The 17,424-nt window shown below is 56.0% G+C and overlaps 2 protein-coding genes across 5 annotated transcripts in view; both read right to left on the bottom strand.

The window, feature by feature from the left end:
- Positions 1-638, bottom strand: part of ALDH4A1 (aldehyde dehydrogenase 4 family member A1) — a 33,797-nt gene extending 33,159 nt beyond the window's left edge. For both annotated transcript variants that reach the window (XM_081574945.1, XM_081574946.1), the window contains exon 1: positions 545-638. In XM_081574945.1, coding sequence (XP_081431071.1) covers positions 545-606 — 62 coding nt within the window. In that variant the 5' untranslated portion in view covers positions 607-638. The remainder of the gene's footprint in view (positions 1-544) is intronic.
- Positions 639-6,011: 5,373 nt separating this feature from the next.
- Positions 6,012-17,424, bottom strand: part of IFFO2 (intermediate filament family orphan 2) — a 46,183-nt gene continuing 34,770 nt past the window's right edge. The window contains exons 3-9 of one of the 3 annotated variants that reach the window (XM_081574947.1): positions 16,073-16,168; positions 14,804-14,944; positions 13,404-13,543; positions 9,055-9,175; positions 8,843-8,935; positions 7,801-7,931; positions 6,012-6,395 (exon numbers count right to left, since the gene is read on the bottom strand). In XM_081574947.1, coding sequence (XP_081431073.1) covers positions 6,290-6,395; positions 7,801-7,931; positions 8,843-8,935; positions 9,055-9,175; positions 13,404-13,543; positions 14,804-14,944; positions 16,073-16,168 — 828 coding nt within the window. In that variant the 3' untranslated portion in view covers positions 6,012-6,289. The remainder of the gene's footprint in view (positions 6,396-7,800; positions 7,932-8,842; positions 8,936-9,054; positions 9,176-13,403; positions 13,544-14,803; positions 14,945-16,072; positions 16,169-17,424) is intronic. The other 2 variants (XM_081574949.1, XM_081574950.1) reach the window with 2 other exon arrangements.

Genomic DNA, 17,424 nt, shown 5'->3' with positions numbered 1-17,424 from the left:
CAGAAGAAAGGAGTCCATTTTTCTGCCCAACACTTAACTTGAAAAAAAGGGGAAGGAGAAAAGAGAAAAACAGAAATGCCAGTCCAGAGGAGAGAGGGAACCCCAGGGAGGGTCCTGCATGTGAAACCAAGGGTGAGGAGGAGAGAGGCGAAATGTGCTTAGAAAAACAGAGGTGCCCTCAGAGGAGGAGGCTGTACACCGGCGGCGGGCAAATTTCTTTACCCATCCGGAGAAAGACAGGTGATTAAGCGGCTCCTTTTTCAGCGTGGGGGAGCCAAGAGGGCACCGAACCACCCCACCCCACCCACTCGCCGGTGGACAGGACCCCTTAGCTGAAAGACCTTTGGGAGACGGGCGGCATCAGAGGAAGTGACCCCCGGCGGAGAGGGGCCTCTGGGAAACCCGGAGGGGGTCCGGCGCGGAGGGAGCCCGGTTCGGGGACGGGGGTAGAGCCCGGTTCGGGGGCGGGGGCTGGGGGGCGCCCAGAGACTCCCGGGGTTCCGGGGCCAGCAGGCGCCCCTCGGCCTGCGCGGCGCTCACTCACCCGGCCGCCCTCCCCCGGCGGGCCAGCAGGGCGCGGCAGAGCGCGGCCGAACGCAGCAGCATCCCGGGATCCCCGCGAGGCCGCTCGCTGGACCGGCCCCGCTTGGAGCCACCGGCCGGCCCCGCCCCGCCCGGAGCGCACCACCTCGGCGGGCGGGGTAGACTGCCGCCTCGGCCGCCCTCCAAGTCGGGTCCGGCCTATACGCCTCTGTGTTTGCCTCCTGCTAATAGAAGAATTCTCCCTCGAGGGCCTGACGAAGGACGCTATCATGTGACGCAGGGAAAAGCAGCCCAAAAGCGCAGCCCCGAAGCGTACGCGTTTCCCCCCTTCTCCCTTTATGGTATGACCCGGCCGCCCTCCGACGGGGGCCGAGGGCAGGAGGGCGTGAGCTCCATCTACCAATCAGAGTGAGCCATAAGAGCTCCCAGACCAATCAGAGGCGCGGTCATGTTGTAACCTGCTTAGGCCGGGATTAGAGGGGCAGAAGCAGCCAATGAGAGAGCGGGGATGGGGCACGTGTGAGGCGGGGCGTAAGGACCTGGGTCTGCTGGTCAGGTGCCGCCGGAGGCCCTACCCGGCCGCTCTCGCTGCCCTTGGCAGGAGGCTGCCGGACTCTTCCACCCTGCAGAGGGCCTCGTCGTGGCCGGGCCCCTGCCTCACCTCGGGGGCTGCAGCCTGGATGTAGCCTCCTGGTAGGGACGCAGCCGCCCTCCACTCCCGACCTGGAGCGGGGCCACCCAGCTTCCTAAGGCATAGCGCTTGGACAAATCAGTCTACTTCCTTGCAGATGACGATCAATGCAAGATAAAACCCGAGCCAGTCTACGCTCGGATTTCCCTTCAAAATCTCTGAACGCGGAACCTGTTTTATTCCTCTGCTTTATTTTGGCGCCCCGGACCAAAATTTGAATTTTCTTTCCGGGAAGTTGTTTGCACGAACGCATGAACTTTATTAACAACTCAGATTCTGAAGTTCTGAGGATGGAATCTTAGGGGCCCGTTCTCTTCTTGAAGTGCTGTTAACAACTTTCCCAACGCCCTCTTCGTCTCTGTTAGTCTTTTCTCCAGCGGTGTGTACCGAGAACCTACTTAGGAGTCGGAGTTCCGATGCTGATCGTGGTTTCTCCCTGTGACGTTGACGAAATATGTAACTTTCCTGGGCCTCAGTTCTGTGTCTGTAAAGTGGGGGTAATAATACCCACCTTAGAACTTCCTCGTTATTTCATTATTACTCCTCTTCATCTGGGAGGCCACACTGCTTAAGGCACTTTGGAGAATTGAAACCAGAGTGGGGAGTGGGAAAGGAGACCAGTCCTCTGATTGGTGGGGGATTGGTCCCCAGAGCCCCTGCAAATACCAAAATCCGCGGGTACTGGTCACTTACATAAGATGGCACAAGACGGCTTGCTCCATCAGAGGATGGAAAACTTGCAGATTCAGAGGGTAATAGGATTAATAGGCCCTCAGTTCCAAACCAGGCTTCGCTGGTTCTTCAGTCTGTGATCTCTCTGGCTCTCTTCCCCTTCTATGAAATATGTGTAATAATTCCTGCTTTAACTACTTCCAAAGATTTTATTGTGAGATGTGAGGTGATGTAAAATTTCCCTATTTGATCACTAATCGGCCAATGACTTTTAGTGTTTACGTGGCCCGTGTCCTCTTGCCCCTCCCCCATCACCACTTTATCCTTAATTAAAAAAAAAAGGATCAATTCTAAGACATTTCACTTTATTTAAAAGAAGCCAATATACAGGATATAAAGGGCATGATATTTACAACAATACAGTAAACAGGTTGGTTTCCGGTAGGGTCAGTAGTCTTTCAATGAGTATAAACCCCCCCTTCCCCTTGACGCTAGACCCAGCTGGCACACAAACAGCAACAGTGGGGTGGGATGGGACTTCGGGATAGAAAGTCTCCCCAGATGGGGCTAAAAATAAGGTAGATGCGAAAATGTCCACGAAGGCGTCTAGGCGGAGGGTGCCTTTACCTCATTGCTTTGAGGGCTTGGCAGGGGGAATGCTGAGGGATTTGCCCGAGACTAACACACAGCCCACCCCGAGCCTGGAAATCTTCCACTCATTTCTCAGCTCTCTCCCAAATACAGCTGACTTGGCAATGGATCTTGGCAGACCAGAGTCAGAGCAACTAATCAAAGCCCACCCTCTGAAGCAGAGCTTGTCCCCCACCCAGAGCCCCCTTTCCCTCCCACCACCCTACTCCATTCTGAATTCCCCACTGCCCATCCACTACCACAAGTGCCCGCCCCCCTGGCCTTCCAATGACCAAGGAGCTGGGGGATCAAGGGTCAGAGAAATGGGGTGAGGGGTGACTTCTGCGCTGCTGAAGCCGCCCATGGGTATGGATGAGCAGATGGTGAGGATGAGGAGAAAAGGTGAGGGGTACTGATTATATTAAATCCAGCAGCAACATGCATCTTGTCCACAGAAAAATGCTGGGCTACCATAACTGCCTACCCTAGATTTTAAAAAAACCTTTCCTTTCATAAAAATAGATGAGAGTCTCTTGCTTTATAAATAGATTACATTTAGCTTAAGTTACACCTTATATGACCCCCTGCCCCACACCCTCTCCCCCTTCCCAAGCCAAAGTGGTTTGATTCTCCAAAGGTCTTCTGAGCTACATCCACGGAGCTAAGTCCATGACGGACAGGCCAGTCAGAGACCGCTAGACATATTGCCACAAGAAACAAAATGTGTTTACTTGTCAGTCATTTTTGTCCCTGTTCAGAATCTCAGAAGTGTGTGTGAGTGTGTGTGTGTGTGTGTGTGTGTGTGTGTGTGTGTGTGTGTGTGTTCCACAATCAGGGAGCCCAAAGGAAGCTACTCTCCCTGCCCCTCCCCAATCCTCTCTTTTTATAAAACCCCCCAAAATAGGAGAGCACAAGAGGGCAGCACAGGAGAACCCATCTGAGAACAATTCTGAAATACCAATGTCAATATGACACTGGGCTAAGAAATAGAAAACCAAAATTAAGTATTTACATCTTTACAAAGGACGGACCAGTTCGTCCCAACTGGACCTGGTGCTGCCCCAGCGAGCGTTGGGGTCTTTCTTGGCAAGCTGTGAGCCCATGGCAAAGGGGGCAAGCGGGGCTCACTGGCAACTAACTCAAAAAAGAACTTGGTGGGGAGGGAGGCAGCCAGGCCAAAGCCCAGGACCACACCCGGGAGGCAAGTCACTAACACTCTTGCTGTCCCCTCATCCACCAGCCCCAAATCCTTGCTCCCCAGGGAAAGCAGCTATTGAAAACCAGCAGGATGGATCTTTCTGGCCAGCATCTGACCCTGGCTCCTGCCACTTCCATACTTCCTAGATAAATTCAGAGTACCCTAGTCCCCAAAGACAAATATCCTATGTATACAAGGGGGGAAGCAAAAATAATACTACTGGACAGCAATCACCATGGTAACCTTAGTTACCCCTAAATACTTACATTGTTGCCTTACTGTCTTACCTTAAAGATAGGTCTGTCACCCCCCCACCACCCTGAGGCAGGCTTCCATTCCGCCCACCTACCCATGGCATTTGATGCCTCCCTTACCCTGGGCAGAGGAGGCCCGGGGGGTGGCTGGTTTCCCACCCTCCCGGAAACGGAAAATCTTTTCAGCAGCTGAGGTCCAAGCCCAACTGGCTCTGATAACCTTTGGTTAAAATAAAAATAAAACAATAACAATAACGACAAAAATAATCTGATATGTTTGAACCCTGTAACCTTTAGAACAAGGGTCAGTGAGAAGGAGAGGAAGTGGGTGATCTCTCCTCCAAAACCTCGTCCCTTCACGTACCTAACGAGGGACTATCTGGCTAAGAGATGCTGGGAATGGAAGACGTTCAGCCAGACTTTTACAGGGAACCAGCAGGAGGTTCCCCCACAAAAACAAAACAGAGGGAAAAAAAAAAAGGAAAAAACTCACAATAAAGGCCACCAAGTTCTGATAAATAAAAATTACACACCATCACTAACACTCTCCTCTCTCCATATATATATATATCTATATAATATGAATATTATATACAATGGTTTAAAGACTGCAAAACAGGTGGGGAAACAGAAGAGAGAGGAGGCCCTTACAGGTCACTGTCCTCTGAGGAGGAAAGATGGGAGGCCTGGTCTACTCAGAGCCCCGCCTCTGCCTGCAGACACAGGCCGTGGGGTAGGAAGGAGCTCCGGTCCTTGGGTATGGTTTGCTCCTCTGACCTCCAGGGGGAGCTCCTGAGCCAACAAAAACAAAAATCCCCACTCATACCAGGGGATTGACAGTAGTGGGTCCAAAAGGAGACTTAAAAAAAAAAGGAAAGCCTGCTCTGCGGGCTCCCATCTGAGACTTGAGGGTGGCGTCCACACAACGCTCTCTGACTCTGGTCCACTCAAGTCTGGAGAGATACTGGCTCAGATTAACTCTCCAACGATCAATCTATCAGTGAATTGCACTAGAGGGGAGCAAATGTCCATGAGAGTGGCTCTCATGCAAGCTCCCGCTCCAGCCACCTCCTCTCTGCCAGCAGCCCCTGCTGCCTCCCTCTGCTTCCCTTTCCAGTGCCCACCGGTAGCCAAACAGTGGGCATCTGGAGCACAGCGGAGAACCAAGATGCTGGCAGGCGGTACTGATCCAGCTCCCTGGAGGAGGCGGTGGACACCAGGCCTGGCCCCCTCCAGGCTTTCTCACAGAGAAATTTCAGATCTATAACCCCTTATTGTTGGCTGGGGGAAAAAAAAAATCAGGGCAATAAAAGACATTCTCCCCCCCCAACCCCCCGCCCCTGGCCAACCTCCCCAACCCACAGAAGTCCCAAGAAAGCAAGCAGTCAGGTGGCTGAGGTCCGCGGGACCCCCGCCTCACCACCAACCTTGACCAAACCCCCTCCCACGTCAGTGCTCACCCGCAGAGGCTGCGAGAGAGAGAAATCACCCTAGCTTCTGCCTCCTTCCCAGCTCCAGGGGAAAACCAAGGAGCTAGTTGGGAGAGGCCCGCCTCCCACAGTGGTATAAGGCAAGCTGCTGCGTTTTGTTTCGTTTTGTTGCATAGTAGTTTAAACACAGTGAGGCTCCACCTTCCCCCACAGTGCCTTCTCCCTCTGCTTTGCCACTCGATCCAAACAGAAAAGAAAAATTTGTCCTTCCCTCCCTCCTCCTATCCTTCTCTCCCCTTGAGTCCATGAAATGCCCTTGGGAAGTTCCCACCCAGGCCTGGAAAGGTGAAGGCAAACAGCGCCTTCCTGGGGGGGAGGTGGACCATCCCAAGTTCAACTCCAGCAGGGGGGGGAAGGCAGAGCTCATGGCCAATCAGAGGAGCAGGTGGGAGGGTAGAAAAAGGCATTGACCACACCTGGGGGGGCTCCCCCGCCCTCACCTTAGAGTTTTGTATAAAAACACCTGCTAGGAATAATTCTTTGGAGCTCAAAGTGGCTCAGCTGAAGGGAAAAGGCACAGTTAACACTGCATCGTCCGGACAGAAGTCTGCATTTGTAACGTGGAGAACAATAGAAATTGACAGCACCATTCCTTGGGTGGGTGGGTGGAGAAGGGGCACTGGTTGGTGGTGGGCGGAGAAAGGAAGGAAGGAAGCAGCGGTCCCTGGGGGCCTCCAGAGAAGGGAGGGCGTAGGAAGTCTGCGTGGTGCGGGCTGGGAGCCCCACTTCCTGGCCCCGTGGGGAGAGGCGTGCAGAGGCCCCATCGCCAAGACCACCAGGCACGGGCTTGGGGGGGGGGGCGCCTCAGTCATCAGCTGACCATGGGCTCCACGTCCGCCTCCCGCTCAAAGTCGTCCTGGATCTCGTCTGTACTTCCTGAGTCGCTGCTGGCCACGGAGCTTGGGGATGGTGAATTCCTGGAAGGGCACAACAGAACAGGAGACTTCAGAGGGCAGCCTGGGGCAGACAGCAGGAAGGATGGAGCAGCCCCTCCTGGAAAACCTAGCCTCCACGGGGGATTCTCGCCGAGACCCACCCTCTCTGCTTTCCTTAGAAGCTTCGAAGCTCAGGGGTCAGACAAGGCTCTCAAGACCTCGTGCGACGCCCTGCACCCGCCTCTCTAGTTTCTCCTGGTGCTGAGCGCTCCATGGGAGCAGGAACCATGGGTCAAGTTCAGTTTCTACACTCCCATCATCTGGGCAATTAACTCAGAGCCCACAGGGAGGCCACATGGAATAGTGGTTTAACGGCACTGGGTTCGAATTCTCACCTTATCACCGCTGAGCTGCGGGGACTGGTGCGAGCTCTCTACCCCGCCCACATGCACACTCCTCTGTCCAAACCACGGAAACAACAGCAGTGGGTTTGGGAATCAGTGAGCTGAAGGTAACATGCAGCCCCAGGCCACACACACACACACAACTTCCCCCTGCTTCTCCGCCTCTTATGGCCCAAACAACAGGCTGCAAGAACACAGTCATAATGAGAGAAACAATTATAATTAGCATATTTGTGCTCCAGGCCAAGCACTGTATTTGTCATTTTATATTAGCATGACTGTCTCCCCTGAGCTCCCCAGGTGGTTCACTGGTAAGGAATCCGCCTGCCAATGCCAGAGATGCAGGTTTGATCCGTGGGTCAGGCAGATCCCCTGGAGAAGGAAATGGCAACCCACTCGAACATTCTTGCCGGGAAAATTCCGTGGACAGAGGAGCCTGGTGGGCTACAGTCCATGGGGTCACAAAGAGTCGGACACAACTGAGCAACTGCAGATGCACACACACTCCCCCAAAAAGCTGCCTGTTCCTTAAGGGCAGGAGCTGTCTTTGTGCTGGTGGGAAAAGCTGTCTTTGTGCTGGCAAGGAAAGAGGCCTGATGAACGTTGGTCTCCTGGGGACAGACTCATGTGGCCTTGGGTTAGAAGATGGGAAAGGAAGGAAAATTGCTTCCTAGGGACCCATGTAAGCTCCGCCCACCTCCTCCACCTACCAGGTCAGCAGGAAGTGGGGCATGAGCTCCTGGAGGGCAGGGGCTGAGGCCTGTTCATGGCTGTATCCCCAGGGCCTTGCACAGAGCAAGCCTTCTCAAAGTAGCCTTCTACAGTCCCACAACAACGGGGACAGGGTTGTTGTGTGAGTCATGTGAGATTAGATGTGTAAGGCACACAGTAGGTGGCTAATGGTCACCTGATGCACGGACAGATGGACAGATGGGTTGGCAGATGAAATCTCCAGGCTGTGAGTTGCAGCCCAACAACCCCCCACACACACACCAGGACATGGGCACTGCATCAGCGGGGAGGATGGGGACAGGGCCGGGTACCTGTCTGCAGAGCCTTTGATGAGCCGGCGGCAGGTCTCCATCTGCACGTCCAGGCCCCGCTTCATGCTGCACATCTCCATGTACTCATGTAAGTGGCGGTTCATGTCGCTCTTGGCCGTGGCCAGCTCCAGCTGAGAAGAGCCGACACGGGAGAAAGGGCAGGTCCCGTCATCCTCACAGCAAGCCTCGCGGCCACCTACCGTCCCCAGTGCCGGTGGCAACTGGGGCCATCCCAGGGCACCACCCCTCAGGGCCCTCCCCCTGGCCTCTGCTTTCTGCAGACTGATCCCTAGAATCGCTTTTGGTGGAAGGAGAATGGTTGCTTAGCAACCATTGGGGTAGCCCTAGCAACTCTGGCCTCGGCACTCCTTCATGCGGACTGCGTTAGAATGTCCTGAGGGTGCTCGTGTTTCTGACCCTTCTCCTTAACCAAGTGCTCCATCCCTGGGGGAGGAGCCGGCCTTCCTTTTCTCCTGCCTGACAACAGTAGTGACTCTCACAGACAGGTGTGCCAAGCACACACACAGGCTCTGGAGCAGGGAGAACCCGGCTTGCAGGCTGTGTCCTGGCTGGGGGGTCCCAGGCAAGGCACTTGGTCTCTTTGACCTCATCTCCTCCTCTGTAAAATGGGGCACACAGTACCCACTGCACAGGGTGGGGGCATCCAGGTCCCCTTTGCGTATATACACAGGGTACGAGAATACCAAGGAAGGTGTGTTTTTAAAGGGCTCAGGGCCCAGTGTCACTTGTTATCATTCAAATGTCAGTTCCCATTATTTTGAGATCACCATGTTAGTCAAATAACTTAAGAAAACACCTCTGTGGGGCAGACAGGTATCACCACTCCCATTTTACAGATTAGGAAACTGAGGCTCTACCCAAGAGAGGGGTGACTTGCCCAGCACCAGGCAGAGAATCAGTGGGTCTCCTGACTCCCAGTCCTGTGTCTGCGTCACTACCCCAGCCCCTGTTCACACGGGCACTTAATCACTGGGGGCCTCGGGGGTCACAACTGGGGAACACGAACAAGCGGGTGCCCCACCTCGATCTGGCCGATCGTCTCCTGGTACTCTTTGTCCCTCGTCTTGAAGAAGGATTCGGTCTCGTGGATCAAGTTGCCCAGGTTTTCCTCCTGCTGGAGAAACAGGACAGAGTGGACAGCTTACCCAGGTGGCGAGGGCCGCCGGGAAAGGACGAAGGACAAGGACGAGGGAGCAGGGAAACAGGCGTGCGCAGGGCCCGCCTGCGGCTCACCTCGCCCTGCAGGTCGAGGCTCGGGTTGCAGTTGGTGAAGTCCTCCCAGAGCAGCAGGGTGTCCTCGTTCTCCTCCCACGTCAGGCTGTCGCAGTCATCGTCGAAGTCAAAGGTCTCCCGCCTGCGGGGGGGCACGGGAGGGCAGGAGGGAACAGTCAGGCTGCAGGGCCCCCCCCCCCCGGGGCGGGAGCACGGGGCTTGGGGTGGGGCCTGCCAGGTGGCTGTCCACACGCAGGAGAGCAGCAGCCAAGCCAGAGGGGACGCGCCTCCTCCACGGAGCCACTCTCCAAACGCAGAACGCATTTACGTATTACGGATACAAGTGAAAATGTGTATTCCTAACGGTGCCAGTCTTTCATTAATGAACACTAAAGATAGCGTCTTGTGAATGGTTTCCATTCATTTAACAACTCATTTCTGCAGCCCCTACTATGCCCGAGATGACTCATATAGTCTTCTCTGAAACTCAGAAAGGTGGGTATTATTATTCCCATTTTACAGATGAGGAAACTGCAGCTCAGAAAGAATAAACCAGGGCTGAAAGCCAGATCTTTCTATTTTCTATGGCTTTTTCCTCCCCATCAAAACACAAGCACCTACTATGTGCTGGGCACAGGACTGATGACCAAGCATATATTAAAGTGCGATTCATTCCATCCTCACAACAGTCCTATGAGGTCAGTATGATTGTTAGTCTCATTTCACAGGTAAGGAAATTGAGGCTCAGAGGGATTAGGTGGAAACTTCTAGAATAATACATGCTGGAAATCGGATTTGAATGCAAATGCTGAGTGATTTCTGGGTTTCCCTATTCTCTAGAACTGGAAATAGGGTGACAGAACAACCATGCAGGTGTATCTGGGACTGAGGGAGTTCTGGAGATGTACTGGTTACCCCACTGCAGAGGACTATTAAAAAAAAAAATCTTTCAGCCCACTACACCCATTATTCAGATGGGAAGGCTGAGGTCTGCAGGAGTAAGTCACTTGAGCCATGAATCAGCTGGAGAGGCAGACGTGGGTTCCAAGTCCCGATTCCCATCCCAGGGCCTCCCCGCTGCCCACGCTCACTCCTTCAACTACTTTCTGGATCCTATGGTGCACTGCTCCCAACCTGCTGGGCCCACTGGGCAGAGGCCAAAAGTCTCAGGAAAAGCGCTGTCCAGAGCGCCCCCTCGAGCCCGGCTTCCCGCCAAAGAGCAGTTCCTGCAGGAGCCTGTAGGTGGCTCCCGGCGTCCAGTGATCAGAGCTGGGACTGGGCTGCCCTGGGAGGCACTGCCCGCGTCTTGGCCAGACAGCTCCAGGCAAGCCCCGGAGTCAAGGGTCGACCCGTCACCGCATCGCATACTGGACTGCTGAGTTCACTTCCTTCCCGGCGGCTGGGACCAGAGGGAAACCCTGGCTGAGTAACGGAGAAGGAGAAAGGACAGGAAGCTGGACAAGAGGAAGGGCTCAGAAGAGGCGTCCCTGTCCCCCCAGATGTGAGGGGCGGGATCGAGGAAGAGGCATGGCCACGGTGCAGAGAAAGGAGCAGATTCCTCCCCTTCTCCTTGATCTGAAGCCCAAGCAATTGATTTTGATAGAAAGAAAACAGCCCTGACGCGGGGCAGTTATTCAAAGACTTCAGGGGAACTGGCCGGTGGCAGCTTCTGGCTTGGGTCTCAGCCCAGAGCCTTCGGAGAGGTCGGTGGGAGGGGGCCAGGGCCCCGCCCAGGGTGCGGTCTGCATGGCTTTGGGCAGAACTGCCAGGGCGGAGGGCTGATCAGAGAATTTTGTTTTGCTTTAACTTAGGCAGCTTGACAACCAGATCAATCTAACTGATCGGTTTAATACTAAACCCAGTTGAGACTTGTCAACACTCAGGTGCCCATTTTTGCAGCATGGCAAAGAAAATACATACACCCAGGAGCACAGCCTTTTTTAGCTCAGTGCACCCGCACCCCCCTCCATTCCACCCCACCTGCTTTCTGGGCACATTGTGGATTCCTGGTGACTTGATGAAGATCTGGGAAAACAGTTTCTTCAAAGAAGCCCTTTAATTCAACCAAATGAGCCCAGCCAGGGTCTCTGAGGCATAAACCCAGCTGGACATTCAAGAATGCCCACAGCAACCTACAGAAAACCTAGACTTGACCAAGGGTTCTCTCCCAAAGCCCCTCTCATCAGTGAAAGATGAGAATATGAGAAGGGAGGGGTGCATGTTTGCGTGCTAAGTAGCTTCAGTCGTGTCCAACTCCTCTGTCCATGGGGATTCTCCAGGCAAAAACACTGGAGTGGGTTGCTGCGCCCTCCTCCAGGGGATCTTCCTGACCCAGGGATCGAACCCACATCTCTTACGTCTCCTGCATTGGTAGGCAGGTTCTTGACCACTCGCGCCACCTGGGAAGCCCATGAGAAGGGTTGGGGGTGGGGGGTGTTGAAAGATGAATCAAGAGTCTAGGAGTCTCCTTGTTACCCTCAAAACAGCAACCCCTGCTCCCTGCAAACGGCGCCATCTCAGTTTTGTTTCAAGGGAACAGAAAGCATAGGGAAGTGTCACGCAAACCCATCCCGCCCGGGTCCGACTCCTATCTTCCTGCCGAGTCACCAGGATGAGGATGGCATGGCAGGAGAGACAGAAAGAGGGAAATCTCTGAGGACATGGACAGCACTGGACCGAGATCCAGGCTCTGTCCTGACTCGCCTGCCCTCTCTGAGCTGTTTCCTCATCTGTGATGAAGGGCTGGGCGGAGTGATCATTGGACTCTATTACCCTGGGCCAGCCCCAAGCACAGCAGGAGGGGTCTGGAGAGGCCCGGGCCCCTGGCTTCTGAAACGAGTATGATGGCAGGGGCACCGGTGACAGGAGAGGCCCTCCTGGAGGGGCCCCATGAGGCTGGTGACGGCTCACCAGAGTCAAGCGCTCAAATCCAGCCCTGTTGTTGGGACACCCAGGACTCCAGGGGAGGGACATCAGGCCAGAAAGTATGCTCGGCAGTGAGACTACAGACCAGGGGGTGGGGGGAGACGGGGGTGGGAGGGAGCATGGAGCCCTGGGCCAGGGCTCAGGGGACCAGCGAAGGGCAGGGGACTCTGGGGAGAGGGCAGGCGAGGGCAGGCGCGTGGGGCAGCAGGAAGTAGACTCAGAGACGCAGCCCCAGCCTGCCATCTGACCACGGCCCTGAGCTGCATCAGCCCGTGCCTGCAGCCGCTCGCCTCCCAGCCCACCCGGGACCCCACGCGGACGCGAACCACAGGAGGGTCAGGACTGCAGGTGTAGCATGGACAAACCAGAGATACAACGGGTCCCTGCCCTAGACAGCCACACCCAGCCAGTGTCCAGTACACCAGCTGTCTGCAGAGGCCAGAGAGGGTTGCCCAGGTGGTGGTACTTATTGTTCTTTGGTCACTAAGGCACAGCCGGCTCTTTTGTGAACCCATGGACTGCAGCCCGTCCAGCTCTCTGTCCATGGGATTTCCCAGGCAAGAATACTGGAGTGGGTTGCCATTTCCTTCTCCAGGGGATCTTCCCGACCCAGGGATCTAACTCATGTCTCCTGCATTGGCAGGCAGATTCTTGAGCCACCAGGGAGGCCCCGCCCAGACTGGTAGCATATGACAGTTTGCCATCGTGGCAGATTTTAAGCGATTAGTGTGCCACTGCTGAACCTGGAGTGGGCAGACATTAGCTTTCACAAGCTGGTACAAACCAGCTCCAGCCCACCACTGACCACACTGGAGCCCAGACTCTGCCACTAACCCAGGCGGCTGCTTAACCCAAGGGAAAAAAAAATTTTAACTTTGGTGATGAATGTTAGGCTTATTGTGGTGAGCATTTCACAATATATACAAATACTGAATCACAATGTTGCTTATCTGAACTAAAGTTACAATGTCAGTTATATCTCAATTTAAGAAAAAAAACTGTCCACAAATATGACCACTATTTGGCTTCCCCAGTGGCTTAGCAGTTAAAAATCTGCCTGACAAGCAAGAGCCGTGGGTTCAACCCCTGGGTTGGGAAGATCCCCTGGAGAGGGCAATGGCAACCCACTCCAGTATTCTTGCCTGAAAAATCCCATGGACAGAGGAGCCTGGTGGGCTACAGTCTATGCGGTCGCAAAGAGTCAGATGCAACTTAGCAACTAAACGATAGAAATGAGCACTATTACTAGTTTGGCCTTTTCTGAAAATGTGAAACTCCCCAAATAATAAATGTTGAATATGAATCCAGATTTTTGCAGAACACCATGCTGGCCAACAAAACATCTGGAGGCTACTTGTTGGCCCAGGGCACCAGTTTGCGCCTCCTACCCTAGCAATCTGGGGAAACAGAGGAGCCCTGGGCGCCAGGGCAGCAAGGATACTCACAGCTGGTTAAACATGCGCTTCATCTCGTCTGTGATGTTCATGGAGCCGACCTCGTCGTCTGAGAACCGGCTCACCTCCCCATCCTGCTCGGAGATGTCGTCATCGGAAGCCACCTTACGCTCTTTCTTTTTGGGGACCACCTGACCCGGGAAGAAAAAGATCAAGGTCACTGTGCGGCTCTGCCAGCATGGAGGGCGGGGTGGGCTGGGAAGGGAGGTGGCGTCCTGAGGGGTAGATGGAGCGTGGCTGGGGCAGCCACTGCCAGGAAGGATGCAGGTCCTCTAAGAAGCAGGTGGCGTTAGCAGGAAGCGTGAGGTGGGGAGGCATGCGGGACGGAGGAACAGACGGCCTGGCCCCTTCCCTGCCCTGGGAGGCCTGGTGATTCGGCCGGCCGGATGTCTCAGAGCTCCCCGGAGAGACAGAAGCCCTTACACAGGTCAGATGGGTCCATGCTTCCCAGAGCCCTCCTGCTCCCATGCAAAGGCGACAGGTAGGCAGCCCCGGTCCAATGAGCTTCCTCCACTCCAAGCAGACAAGACGCGACAAACCAGACAAGGGCTGAGTGGCCCCTTGCTTCCCCACAGAGGGGCAGGAAGAAGGCACGCAGGGGAGCCCAGGCCTCACCCCACTACATCCAGAGTCACACGCTTAAAGCCAACGACACGCTCTTCTGCCCTGGGCTCAAGCCAAAGCCAAACCACAACCCCAAACTCAAGAAGCAGCCTTTGGAGAATGACAGACGCCCTTTGGGCAGCTGGACCGGCCCCCAAGCCCTCCCTGGAGGACACTCGCCAGTGCTAACCCATCACCTTCACTCCGGACACAGACGCTTGCTCATTGGGGGTAGGGAAGTGAGGGTACTGAATGAGTCTCAATGTGGGAATGAAAAAAGAGTCAACGGGTCAACAGTTCCCCTTCTGAATTCTGAGGCTCGAGGCTAGGGCTCAGGCCGGTTTGCCCAGGGCTCCCCGACCATGGCCCTGGTCCCTGGCTCCTGCTCCCAGAAGGAAAGACAGGAAGCAGGGCAGGGGGCCCAAGGTGGACAGATGGACTGAGCCCTGGAGGGTCCGGAGACCTGAGTCCTCGTCCCAGCTCTGCCATGTTCTTCCGGGAGCCCGTCACGTCCCCCCTCCCACCCACCGGGTGAGTGGTGTCCTCGGACTTAGGATGAAGCGGTCAGCCTCGATGATGGCGTCACACGTGCCTATGAGTCTATGCAGTCCCTGATTCTACACTTCCCTGGGAGGCCAGAGGGCTGGGCAAAGGCTACCTGGGGGTGGGTCGGGGAGGCGGGGAGGGCCATGGGCGGGGTGTGAGGGGCCTGGGGCAGGGTGGCCGGGCGGAGGTAGCCGTGCAGGCGGCGGGCAGTGCCGGCTGGTGAGCAGGACGGCCCTCATCACCTGGAAGATCTTGGACACGTCTTCCGAGTTCCGCTGCTGTGCGACATCGCACAGCTTGGCCGTGATATCGATTCGGCGGCAGATGTCCATGTCCACCTTCATGGCCTTCTCTTGGATCTTTGTGTCCAGGTCTGTCATGGGCTGCAGGGAGGACAGCAGGGGGTTACGTGAGTGGGGAGTGGGGGGCACCCCCAGGCTCCGGCTGGACGGGGGCGGGGGAGACCCCCGGGTGCTGGGCAGGAGGTCCCCGCAGTCCGAGAGGGGTCCTGCAGCCTTTGCTGGGTGTGAAGGGTCGGGCCAGTGGCTCGGGTTCGGGGCAAGGGGCGGGGGGATGTGGGCGCCATGGGGACCGAGGGGACTGTGTTTGCCGGTCTCCCTAAGGGCCAGAAGGCATCCTCTCAGCGGACACAGCGTCAGTGTTTGTTTTGTCGGAACAAGAGAAAAAGGAAGACGCGTCCCACCGCTGAAAGGCAGCCCTGCTCCCGCACCTGTCCCCCGCAAAGATTCCTCCCAGGCTGACGGCGGGGGCTGACCAGGATGGGTGGGGGTCCCCCAGACCCCAGTAAAGGAAGCCTCCTGGCCTCTTCCAGCCACCCTACCTCACACTGCCCAGGGCCAAAAGCCACAGCCGGCGGAGGCACCTGTCCTGGGCTCCGTATCCCTCCTACAGTCCTTCTCTACATACTGCCCACGGCTCAAAGGTGGCAGGAAACCAGGTCCCCAGCAGGAAGGAAGCCCTTGCTGCTCTGCCAACAGCTACCCCCCGCCCACAGTGACTCAGAGGGGCTCCAACTGTCCCAAGGACGCGCACACCGGCCAGTCCCGACTCAACAGAGCAACCTCCGGGAGGCTGCTGGCCTGGGTGGCCTCTCGGGCTGGCGCAGACCAGACCCAGGGTCCCCTTCAGCCTGCCATCGGCCCCCACTGTGCCCAGACATGGAGGCCCAGAGCCACCCCCGCCCCCACGCTGGTGAGCTGGCGCAGTTGGAGCGAGCGCACACAGGCCGTCAGAGGAGCCCGGGGCGGGCGGATGGGTTAAGCAGCTGATTAATGCATCTCTACTCAGACCACGGGAAGCGGAGGTGGGGGGGCCGGGGAGGGGGGCCTGATCTCCGATGCATCCGTCATCCTCACGGGTCAAACGCAGCCAGCCAGGACTCTAACTAGAAGCCGAGCTCTGGAGCCTCGGAGTGAATGAAGCGTTCTGCATGATGGGGGGGGGGGGGAGGGAGGTTCATGACGCCGGGGGTGCTGGCCAGAGGCACTTACGTCACTCATGAGCCCCTTAAACACCACCAGCTCAGCCTTGAGACGCTCAATCTTCTCATTCATCTCCTCCTGGATGGCTTCCGCCTCCTGCGCTGCCTACGGGGGACGGAGACCGAGGAGGGGTCAGGGGGGGCTGGGTGGGCTCCCCGATGAGGGGCAGAGAGGCCGGACACCTGGGTTTAGAGCCCCAGATGGACATCTGACATCCAACCAAGCCAGGTGCCTTTGTGCCCCAGGGGAGAGGTGCCGAGACTTGACCCAGCCTGGCTCCCCACTCAGCCTTCACTTCACCCCTCGGCCTAAAACAGCTCTTTTCCAAGAACTGCTCACTGGATGGAAAAATCCATGGCAGGTGTTGAGAGAAAAAGTGGATATAAAAGTGATTCCAGTGGGTCAACCCAGCAGGTCAATGTATGTCAAACTGCCAATAAGTGACCATCTCCGATCTCCAAAATGGCACTCTCACGTGTGCCAACCTGACTGAGCGTGCACTGAGCGTGCACACCCAGGGCTTCTGCGTGTGCGCAGAGAAGACCAGAAGGTCACGCAGCAGCCCAGCGACAGTGGAGCAGGGAGAACCAGGGGGAGGTTTCAGTTCCTTCTCTGCGCTTTTCTGAACTTTCCAAATGTTGGACCATGAACGTGCCACGTTTGTAAAGTAGAAAGTCCTTTTCTCACAAAAGAAAGCAAGGGTGGCAGGGGGAACGTTCATCCTTTTCCTTCTACACGTTATTTTAACCAGTCCTTGGCAGTGATGTCTTTTAATGTCTCCTTGACATTATTTTAATCTCTCTCTAACTTCCTTAGAAGATCAATGCTTATTTTCTTTCTTTCTTCTTTGGTTATTTATTTATGTAGATGATCAATGCTTGAACTATCAGAGGGTGATTTTTTTCAATGTTAAAAAGAGCTGTCCATGGCTCCCCACGGGGTTGCCACTCTTGTGCCCATTTGGCTGAGAGGAAAACAGAGCTGAGAAGGCAAGTCTGCTGCCCAGGGTGCACCGTCGGCCAGTGTGAAGCAGGGTCCAGAACACCGAGCCACCAAGCCAGAGAAGCCAGAGGCCATCCTCCCACCTGCCACAGAACGCCCACAGGGGCTGGGGGCCACCTGGCGGCAAGCCCACCCGCCCCTTCCAAGGCCCTCGGCCCCGAGTCCAGTCCTGCGTGGCTGAGATGGCGACGGGACTCCTGTGCCCCGGCCTTTCTGCAACTGTATCCTGGACCCGAAGCAGAGGAGGCGGGAGAGGCCCCCGGCTCCACGGAGGAGAGGCTGTGCTGGAAACTGTCCCCCAGCCTCGCCCCTCGACCGCGTGGCTCGCCCCCCAGCCTCTCCCGGTCAGGACCTCTTAC

The sequence above is a fragment of the Giraffa tippelskirchi genome, chromosome 3 (assembly GCF_054371585.1).
Source record: "Giraffa tippelskirchi isolate mGirTip1 chromosome 3, T2T-mGirTip1v1.2.pri, whole genome shotgun sequence".
NCBI classification, from domain to species: Eukaryota; Metazoa; Chordata; class Mammalia; order Artiodactyla; family Giraffidae; genus Giraffa; species Giraffa tippelskirchi.
The sequence above is the reverse complement of the archived record's forward strand: the minus strand, read 5'-3'. Positions and strand labels throughout refer to the sequence as shown.